The sequence below is a fragment of the Cucurbita moschata genome, unplaced genomic scaffold, assembly GCF_002738365.1.
Source record: "Cucurbita moschata cultivar Rifu unplaced genomic scaffold, Cmos_1.0 Cmo_Scf00011, whole genome shotgun sequence".
NCBI lineage: Eukaryota > Viridiplantae > Streptophyta > Magnoliopsida > Cucurbitales > Cucurbitaceae > Cucurbita > Cucurbita moschata.
This window is the reverse complement of record NW_019268527.1, coordinates 3,605,137-3,615,809: the sequence shown is the minus strand read 5'-3', so window position 1 is coordinate 3,615,809 and position 10,673 is coordinate 3,605,137. Positions and strand designations below refer to the sequence as shown.

The 10,673-nt window shown below is 36.3% G+C and overlaps 1 protein-coding gene across 11 annotated transcripts; it reads left to right on the top strand.

The window, feature by feature from the left end:
- Window positions 1-1,352: 1,352 nt before the first annotated feature.
- On the top strand, window positions 1,353-10,356 carry LOC111449822 (CDP-diacylglycerol--serine O-phosphatidyltransferase 1-like). Of its 11 annotated transcripts, none has more exons than XM_023089871.1 (14): window positions 1,353-1,543; window positions 5,112-5,302; window positions 5,584-5,682; window positions 5,820-5,885; window positions 5,976-6,035; window positions 6,170-6,260; window positions 6,625-6,679; window positions 6,786-6,865; window positions 6,946-7,062; window positions 7,648-7,732; window positions 8,982-9,073; window positions 9,236-9,501; window positions 9,783-9,880; window positions 9,972-10,356. In XM_023089871.1, the coding sequence occupies exons 2-14, from the start codon at window positions 5,142-5,144 to the stop codon at window positions 10,100-10,102; spliced, it is 1,401 nt and encodes a 466-aa protein (XP_022945639.1). In that variant the 5' UTR covers window positions 1,353-1,543; window positions 5,112-5,141; the 3' UTR covers window positions 10,103-10,356. The 11 variants fall into 11 exon arrangements, with proteins under 11 accessions (XP_022945639.1, XP_022945644.1, XP_022945638.1 ...); XM_023089870.1 differs by lacking the exon at window positions 1,353-1,543 and adding an exon at window positions 2,223-2,751; XM_023089869.1 differs by lacking the exon at window positions 1,353-1,543 and adding an exon at window positions 2,223-2,755.
- Window positions 10,357-10,673: the final 317 nt, after the last annotated feature.

Below are 10,673 nucleotides of genomic sequence, written 5' to 3'. Positions count from 1 at the left end.
AAAAAAAAAAAAAAAAAAAAAAACCAAGACAAGTATATTATATTGATTTGTTTAAATGGTTATTATAGACTTTAAAAATAAAAAAAAAAACATTTGAGCATAATTTGCAGTATATTGGGTAAGACAATGGGCCACTCTTCTTTAATATCTTTCCCCACATTTTGCAGATCTGATCTCAACCAGCTATGCACATCCCTACTTAATACATATCCCCATACCAACAAAAAAAAACCCCAATAATTTAATGTTCTCGTCAGTTCCTCTCCTTGTGTGGCCAATATTGCCAAAAAGAGATTATAATATTAATATTACGTAGTGTCACACATCGGTTCAGTTAGAGAAGTGAACGAAACATTACTTGTAAGGGTTGGAAACCTTTTCTTAGTAGACACGTTTTAAAATCGTGATGCTGATGACGATACGTAATGGGTCAAAGTGGACAATATCTGTTAGCGGTGGATTAGGGCTGTTACAATTAGTGCCGTATCTAATGAATTATGTTCACTTGCATCTTCACAACAAAGAGTCAAAGATCTTGGTTGGGGGAAAAAATGCAATCATGAATACACAAAAAAAAACTTAGACGACTAAGAATCGCTATCCATGGCAGTTTGACTTTCAACATAATGCCAGTTTAAGTCATCCGATTGATGTTTATTACCTATCATGAGAATAATACTTGAATGCTGCTGTGGGTAGTACGTGCGAATAAAGGATGAAAAGGACTATATTTTTTCGAGAATTGGGAGTTTCTATCGTAATGCTTGACTATTTAACAGTGGAGTCAGTTTTGGGTAGTACGTGTGAAAAAATGATGAAAAGGGCTTTATTTTTTTTCGAGAATTGGGAGTTTCTATCGTAATGCATGACTATTTAACAGTGGAGTTGGTTTAGGGTAGTACGTGTGAGGAAATGATGATCGAGAATTGAGAGATTCTACCGTAATGCATGATTATTTAATAGTGAAGTCGATTTAGGGAACGCTCAGTTTACTGGGAGGATTACCCTCCCACTTCAAACATTGACACTATATGTGAGAGATTATAACGTCTCTGTCCATGTTCTTCTGTTTGTATTATGTCGGAATTACCGAAGCTCGAGTAAAAATTCTTTAACAAAATCGATTTTTTATTTTTGTTAGAAAGTTGAAGTTTTGATTAATAATAGTATGGCCTACTCAATATGTTGCACCTATGCTTACCCTTGTTTGGACACATTGCATATTCCTCATCAATGAAGTCTATTAATTTTGATGCCATTTGGGTCCCATCCTCTACTACTCCATTATCAATATCTCTATTTAATTCATATTTTAATTAAAAAAAATTCGGAATCTAAATCCTTTGAATTTTCTGTGTTTCTCCCTCAAATTAGGTTTAATATGAATCCGATTACACTAAACTAAGATGCAACGAGCTGGAGCATGCATGACGGGTGCCTCACCGACTTCAGCCTATTAGGTTAACCATAGGGTCGAGCCTCAACAGTTGAAGACGTGCAATTGTATTTTGGCTCCGTTGTTCTTTTCTTCTATATAATACGGGTATGTTTTCTTTATCTCAAAATTTACGAGAGACTCAAATAATTCCAATCTAATTTTTAGTATAAAAAATAAAGTTTCGTCTTTCAAAAATACAAACATTTATTGTATGAAATGTCACATCAATATTCTCTTTAAATATTAATTTCAGAAATTAAAGACAAATATAATTTTTAAACCCAAATAATTTTATTTAGTGATGTTTTTTGCAAAATTATTTAGGCCCATTAAATTTTTAGTATTTATTGTCATTTTTAAAAATTAAATTGACTTAAATTTCTTTTATTAATTATACTTTAATTTTATCTTTAATTCAAGTTTGAAATTAAGCTCTTCATTGTCCTTCAATTAATTGTCTAATTAAGCTTTAAAAATAAATTTCTCAATTAATTTTTTTTAGAGTAAATTAAAAAATATAACCTATTTTTAAGTAAATTTATTAAACATAACATTTTCTCATAATTAATTTTTAGAAAATTTTAACTTTTATCTCTAAATAATAATAATAATAACTTAAAATTTTATTTAAACCAATTACTTTGAATTAAATCCATTTTTGCACAAAATTTAATATATATATATATATATTTATTTATTTATTTGTCTGTGATATTTATTGATAAATAAAAAAATAAATAAATCCAAAACCCTTGGAATCTATTATCTTTGACCATTGCCCACACGACCTCTCGCTATCACTCCCTCTGTTTGATTCGCTTTTGTAAATTTCAACTTTTCTTCTCGTCTTCTTCTTCTTCTTCTTCAATCCGCCATGTTTGTACCTCCATCACTCTCTTTCACAGACACCCATTTCTCTTACTTTCACTCATTCACTGTTCTCACAATCTCTCCCAATCTTTCTGATTCTCATCACTGCTCTTTCACTCTTTTTATCCTCTCTCTCACTCTTTTTATCCTCTCTCTACTGCCGTCTATCCCTCTTCTTCTCTGATTCATACTTGCGATTCTGTTTCTTCTCAATTTCACGGCTGCGCCGCCGTTTCTCAGCTCACAGTTCAGTTTTCTATGTGAATAAGCTTCTGTAGTCTAATACTTCCAATTGCCGAAAGGGGATTGAAGTGTTTTGTATTCGTTTCTCGCTTTAATCCTTTCGGCATCGTTCCCCTGTTTCTGGATTGATGTTTTGCATCTCTCTGCGGTGTCGGCATCTTCATTCGCTTTGTGATTCTTTATCCGCGCTGTGCTGCTGAGTGCGTATGTCTTTTTTGCTATGTCTTTATCTTTTGTGATTCTTTAAGCTTTTAGGGGAATTGAATTGGATTCGTTGTTTTTGATTCTTTGTATTTTTGTTTCCCCTTCTCTTTGAAGTCGTGAGTGAATTTTGGGTTGTGTTATTTCCTGGTTTGTGCTTTTGCTCGTTTGTGGTTTAGTTTATTTCACTCGATTTCTATCACGATTTGCATTTGTTCAATGGTAAACAGCCTGTTAGAAGGTTTGAAGTGGTTCTTTGAATCGTATGGGGTTTTTTTTGATAGCTTTTTGGATCCGTGCTTATTCATTGTTTTCAATTACTATATTTTTGCATCATACTTGCCTTTTCTCTCTCTCTCTCTCTCTCTCTCCTTTTCCTCCCCCCTGAAGTTGGGTATACTTTGGTAATGCGCTTATTATTGAAGTTAAGGGAAAAGTTCTATTGATTTACAACTTACAGATGGATGCGGAAGTAGATTCTAGACGAAGGGTATTTTGGATTATTTATGGGAAAGATCTGGGGAGAGAGACGGAGAGATTGCTCTGTTAACACACATTTTCATGTTAGAAAGATCTGGGGAGAGGAAGGCAGAGAGAAGCGGGCTGCTTGAGGGTTTTGAATTCTTGGTCATTACTTGCATGGAATGCCATAATAGTTTTTGTTGAGTGATATAGAGTTCAATTAATTTCTGCTATATGGTGATGAAGAAGCTACTTGTCGAGCTTTATCAAAATGTTTGACAGCCTCTGCAAGGAAGACATCAAATTTTGGAGTTTTCTGTCTATGAGACCCCACATCGATTGGAGAGAGGAATGAGTGCCAGCGAGGATGTTGAGACCCGAAGAGGGATGAATTGTGAGATCCCGCATCGGTTGGGGAGGGGAACGAAACATTTTTTATAAGGGTGTGGAATTCTCTCCCTAGTAGACGCGTTTTAAAAAGTTTGAGGGAAAGCCCAAAGAGGACAATATTCTAGCGGTGGGTTTGAGCTGTTATAAATGGTATCAAAGTCAGACACCAAACGGTGTGCCAGCAAAGACGTTGAACCCTAAAGGGGGATGGACATCGGGCGGTGTGCCAGCGAGAACGCTGGGCCCCGAAGGAGGGTGGATTGTGAGATCCCACATTGGTTAGAGAGGAAAACGAAGCATTCTTTTATATGGGTGTGAAAACCTCTCTTTAGCAGATGCGTTTCCTTAATAAGAGACTTTTTTTTATTGAGGATTGAAATTTACAAGAGGGATGTATAATCCATGGTGTTTACAAAAGACCTTCCCAATTTGCAACGAGGGACGTATAACTATAGGAAGTAAAACCTTGAGAAGAAGCCCGAAAGAGAAAGCCCCAAGAGGACAATATCTGCTAGCGGTGTGGTTGGGGTGTCACTGTCAGATTGCAATAATGTTAGTTAGCTTCTCTTTATGCAAGTGGAATTGATGTGGGCAATTCAATCTTCTCTGGAGGGCAATGTGGATTGCTAGCAGCCATCTCTCAACGAATACTACTTTCCATCTTAAGTGATTGGAGTGTTTAGAGAGTCTCTTTGACTTTATACTCTACATGTCAGAAGATGGTTTGATTAGAAATAGAATGGCGAGGGCTTCAATGTCAATAATAGGGAACTTGTAGGGTCGATTCCTTATGTTTGGCAAAGGGGATAAATCTCACATGCTTCAGTGGAATGTTTTGTTGATCACTTCACCTAACAGCCCTTTTGTGTTACATACTTTTTGACCGAAGTATGTCAGCCTCACTTGGTTGCATGCTGTGATGGAATCTTTCAACAGGACTATTTGTAATTTCATTGCATTGGTGGTGAAGAAACTGTTTTCTTGATAGCTTGTTTAAGGATTCGACTGTGTGTTTTCGAAGTGGTTATTTTATGATTGCATTTTTCTTTGTTGTGCATGCCAATGTTTCACTACATGCCGTGGTTCAGTCTGTGATGAATGATTGATTGGTTACCTTATCAATGTGCCTGCCGTTTGCTGCCTGTTATTGTAGCTTCTTTATATCTATTGTTGGTGGGGTCTTTGTTTTGTAATTTCAGGAATATTAGCTTTCCCTTTGAGTTTATGTCTCCTTCATTGAAATCCACCTCAAGAACAACCTTCATCATATTGCCAACATGTCACTACTCTCTTTCAATTCTTATGTGCTCAACCGTAATCACATTCTCCACGTTTTTTATATTCGTGATAATCTGCTCGTTTTATGTAAATATGTATGTGAATTGGGTGATGCCTGCTCTGTATAATTTCTTTAACCATTTGGGATTCTTCTTCCCCCCACCCTCACTGCGAGTGTACAGCTTACTGTCTTTTATGAATACCAATGGTGTGTCATCATGTTTTGCAGTAGGAAAATTTAACCTTTTCAGTTCAATCAATGGAACTTATTGGTCCAAGGAGAGTGAGTAAAAAGAATCATGTGATTCGAGAGAGTGGTGATTCTCTTTTATCAAACATAGATGATCTCGATCCGTGGACTGCATGGGCCTATAAACCACGCACGGTTTCTTTATTGCTTGTTGGCGCCTGCTTTCTTATGTGAGTGTTCTGTTCTCTGATTATGTCTTTATAATTCGAAGTCGACAAATTATTTGATAATTACTTCCATGTTCAATTTCTTGACTAATGAAGTACGCTTTTGTTTGCTAAAAGATGGAAGTTCATGTTTTGGTTGGTAGACAATTGAGCTGCTTATAATCTATTCTAAACTACATGGAAACCACTTGTGTCCATGTCTTATGTCTTTTCATCTTGTTTGGAACAGAATAATAACTTTTGCTCTTATTTTTTCTTTCACCTATCCTCTTCATCGCGTTCAGAACCATGGTGTTCGACATTTATAGTTTTGGGTTGGATTCTAACACTTTGGATAGGAAGAATAACGGGAGGGCATTAGAGGCTCTGTTTCCTAGTGCATGGTAATATTCAGTTCTTGGATGTTCTTGTTGTCTTCTTCAATCATTTTTTCAAATTTTGAAAGAAGTCCTTTTGTTTCTCTTTTGCATGAACTATTTGCAGTTATGAATTTATTTTGTTATTCGGATGTGTTTATCAGCTGGGTCAGTGGAGCTCTAGATCCTGAATGCACTGCATCAAGTGATCTTGTTACATCCGTTACAAGGTTTGCTTCAGAATCATAAATACTTCTCCTAAAAGAACAATTATTTCTCTTTTACTCTTCATGAACTTCAGTTCTTGCTGATTCTCATAGGGGTGTGTGGGCAATGATCGCTGTATTCCTTGCCTACTGCTTGCTTCAAGCTCCTTCTACGTGAGTTCTTCCTTGCATATTGCTTATAGTTTTTTGGTGGTTTCACTTTTAGGGGATTGATTTTTTCTGGCATGAATACGAATATGTCACCATTGCATGATTAGTTTTACCAGGTTTGCAACATTATCATGCAGGATTCTTATTCGGCCGCATCCAGCGGTATGGCGCCTAGTACATGGCTTGGCTGTCATTTATCTTGTAGCACTCACATTTTTACTTTTCCAGGTAGATTTTCTTTCTGGAATTCATGGATTCTTAACCATTCAAGTACACCGCCCAAGCCCACCTTTAGTAGATCTTGTCTGTTTTGGCCCGTTACGTATCGCCGTTAGTCTCGTGGTTTTAAAACGCGTCTACTAAAGAGAGATTTTCACACCCTTATAAAGAATGTTTCGTTCCCTTCTCCAACCGATATAGGATCTCACATATATACCCTTGGATTGTTCATATTTTGCGTCTAATTCCTTGATAAAACCATCTAGCTACTCTCATGCCACTCAGCATTCAAGATACAGATTCAGAGTGTTAGCTTCAATATCACTGATTTCTTCTGTATACTGTATTTTCTAATCCATAGATTTATTTTCAGAAGCGTGACGATGCTCGGGAATTCATGAAATTTCTCCATCCTGATCTAGGCCTTGGTAATAAGTTCATACTCGTAGTTCATGGGTGTTTGTTTAATGGTGTCTGTTCTTCAAGTGCATGTTCTAAATATACATTCTTTTTGTTCTTATACATGAATTTTAGAGCTTCCTGAGAGATCTTATGGTACAGATTGTCGGATATTTGTTCCTGAAAATCCCACAAACAGGTTTAAGAATGTCTATGTATGATTTCTTCTTTAACTTTATTTATAAGTATATAATTACATGGTTCTTCATGTTTCTGATTACGTTTGCTCACTCAGGCAACATTGTTTGATGAATTTGTTGCTGCTCACATAATTGGATGGTGGGGTAAGGCTATACTCATCCGTAATCAGCCTCTTCTATGGGTACTATCAATTGGGTTCGAGTTAATGGAGGTTAGTTTTTTTATAAACAAAATTTATGAGACGGTTAGTTAATCTGTAAAAGTTTATAATTCACCGACCCAAACGTTTAAATAAATGAAAACTTTATGAGTTGAGTTGGTTCATAGATTCTTCTAAATTAGTTTGGTTGAACCAAATTAACGTGAATGTATTATTATTATTATTTTTAATTTTATTTAGTTTCGTAATTATTTTTCTCGATTATTTATTCTCCCACAACTCGAAGGTAATTTTTCAAAATATATATTGAAATTAAGTTTTAAATCTTTATTTAATGTTTGAAAATAAATAATTATATATTTTATGTATTAACGTTCTACTTCTATTAAGAACAAAAATGTGAATAAATTCAGCCCAATGTTCATTATTTAATAAGGGTTACTTGGGTTGAAATAATTTAAACCCGAACAATTGAGCTGGGTTTAAAAAATATCGTAACTCGATCCAACCCAACTCATGAACACCTCTAAAATCTAATTCAATGAGTTCTTAAGTTCGGGTATTGTTTATCATTGACTTAGTGCGATTTCTTGCTCAAGTCGGCCGTTTAACATTAATTTTTCTCTTATTGTTTAGCTTACCTTCCGGCATATGCTACCGAATTTCAACGAATGCTGGTGGGACAGTATCATTCTTGACATATTAATTTGCAATTGGTTTGGTGAGTTCCTCACTCGTACCAAAACCTGGAATTGGAAATAAATTGGGTGTATGTATATTGATGCTCTTTTATGAGTTTATCTTTTCATCTATAAGAGTGTTGAATGAACCCCCAGTTATGGATTTGTCACAGAAAAATGCTTTGCTTCATCTTGATGATCTAGCTATGATGTGGATATGGTTTTCAATTGTTGAAAGTCTAGATTACCAAAAGAACATGAACTCAATTTTGGACTGGTGGGATCGATAACTGTTCTGAGGCCATTCAGCTTGAAGTTTTCCGTTCAAGTCGATATCGATTCTTCTTTAGTTAGTTTTTTCCTTTGTGCCAACTGGTCTTACCTGTTTTGTTAGTGTATGATGAGTACATGCCATCGTTCGGGTTCAAAAAAATGAACCCAACCGAAACCTGAAATCCAATCCAACCCAACTCAACTCTTATAATTCGAGTTGTGTTGGGTTGGATCTTGGATTCTCGGGTTGGGTGTACACCCCTAGTACATGGTAAGCCATACCCCATGAGTCTGATAAGCCCATGACATGGGGAAACTGTGGAGAGAGTTGCAACCATGGATTTAATATGGCTGCTCTTGATCAGCCAGATGCTGTATGCAAATTGACCTCCTTATACTAGGTTATCTGGGGTACTCTCTAGTAATGGTTTGGGAATACTCCAAGTTACTTGTCTAATGTTATCAAACCTCAGTGTAATGATCTTAGTATAACTCTAATGAGTAGGGAGTACAGAGGGCTCCCCAAGGTTATGTTACTATTTGTCTGTCTCTACGGAAGAGGTTGACTTTGTACCGCTTGAAGGTCATATAGATCGAAACCCAAAGTCGATAAGAATGAAAGTCCTACCAACTGCTATTGTAATGGCTCAAGCCCACCGCCAGCAGATATTGTCCTCTTCGGACTTCCCCTCAAGGTTTTTAAAACGCGTCTACTATGGAGAGGTTTCCACATTCTTATAAAGAATGCTTTGTTCCCTTGTCTAATCGATGTGGGATCGCACAATCCACTCCCCTTCGGGGCCTAGCTTCCTCGCTGACACTCATTCCTCTCTCCAATCGATATAAGATCTCACAGTTACACCTACCACCTACTGATGTGTAGAGTTCTTAGCAAATTGGAAGTAGAGGCTGACCAGTTATTGCCTTCTAGCTATTGTCTTAAATATTCCAGTTCTATAAAGCCTATGAGCAAAATCTGGTGTTTGTGTTTGTTCAGTTCTGTTACTTGTTTTGCAGGAATATGGGCAGGAATGCGTACTGTCAGATACTTCGACGGGAAAACATACAAGTGGGTCGGTCTAAGTCGACAGCCTAATATTATTGGGAAAGTAAGTCTTGCATTCTTTGTAAGTGACCATTGTATCTGGGTTGAGGGGAAATACTGAGCTTGTTTTGTTCATCTATCAACTATCATCGTTTTCGGGTACATCTCGTGTTGCGCTGAAAGGATTTCATCCATACCACTCGTCCTAAGATCTAATAGTGCGTAGTCTTATTTGCAGGTGAAACGGAGCTTGGGACAGTTCACTCCAGCACAATGGGATAAAGATGAGTGGCATCCCTTACTCGGTCCATGGCGTTTCATTCAAATTCTCGCTCTTTGCATCGTCTTCTTGACAGTGGAGCTTAACACATTCTTCTTGAAGTACTGTCTATGGATTCCTCCTAGAAACCCTGTAATAGTATACAGGTTGGTTTTATGGTGGCTTATCGCCATACCAACAATTCGCGAGTACAACGTTTACCTTCAAGACAGGTTTTCTCCCCCTTCCCTCCTGTTTTCTCAGTTCGAGATTATGAATCTTTGAAGCTTAAATATCTCTGAACTTTCACGTTTTTATCTATTTAGTTCTGAACTTTAAAACGTGTCTAATAGGTTCTCAACAAAGATTTACGAATCCATTAGACATAAAATTGAAGATTCAAGGATTTCCTAGACATCTTTTAAAGTTTAAGAACATATTAGACACAAAATTGTACGTTCAAGAACTAAATAGAGAAAAACTTGAAAATTTAGAGACTAAACTGAACGAACTGTGATTCCAGGAAACCGGTAAAGAAGATTGGAGCGTTTTGTTGGCTATCTCTAGCCATTTGCATGGTTGAGCTTCTAATTTGCGTTAAATTTGGACATGGTTTGCTCCTTCATCTTATTACAAAACTTGTTCTTATTGTTCATTGATGATATTACCAATACGTTTCCTTTGTTGTGTGTTCTTATTTTAGGTTTATATCCCAAACCAATGCCATCTTGGTTGGTGCATTTCTGGGTATCTGTTGGAGTTTCCCTTGTATTATTCCTGCTTCTTTGGACCTCCCAACTTCACCTATTGGTTGCCAGGAAGAAATGGAAATGATTTTGATTGATTTCTTCATTGTTTCATAGAACAAAAAAAGAGAGAAAAATAATTTTTTTAGTTTCATGGGACTCCCATTCATAATGTATATCTTTTGTTTATGTTCTTTGTAGATAGCATCAGGTTTTCCATTAGGGTAGAACAAGAGTCACAACATTCTATGTCATTTGGGACATTTTTTCTACTTTTGGGGAGAGGGAAGATTGTATTCCATGCCTAAGCCTCGTACATTCATTATTGATTATTCACCTAAATGGTCGTGTAATTTTTTGAATTCAATAATTCTTCTGAGATTGGAGATCAAACTATCGATCTTTCTGATGATATGTAGTGTCTTTTCTAACAAGGTAGGCTCGAATTGATTTAGAATGACAGGACTGATACTTTGTTGGCTTGGGAGTGTTTGGTTTGGGCAGCTAAAGCAATGGCCACTACGAATGTAATGTGTCGAGTGGGGTGAAAGATTCAAGATTTTATGTATGAAGAAGTTTTGATCGTAGTTGTGATTATGATTATGGAAAAATTACAACTTTACTCGAACATGATTTTTTTTTTTTTTTTTTTTTTTTTT

Bases quoted from the DNA above. Each gene is read 5' to 3' on its own strand.
- LOC111449822 (XM_023089871.1), top strand. From the start codon at position 5,142: ATGGAACTTATTGGTCCAAGGAGAGTGAGTAAAAAGAATCATGTGATT. The intron at 7,063-7,647 runs GTTAGTTTTTTT...CTTATTGTTTAG, and splicing joins TTGGGTTCGAGTTAATGGAG to CTTACCTTCCGGCATATGCT. The intron at 7,733-8,981 runs GTGAGTTCCTCA...CTTGTTTTGCAG, and splicing joins ATTAATTTGCAATTGGTTTG to GAATATGGGCAGGAATGCGT.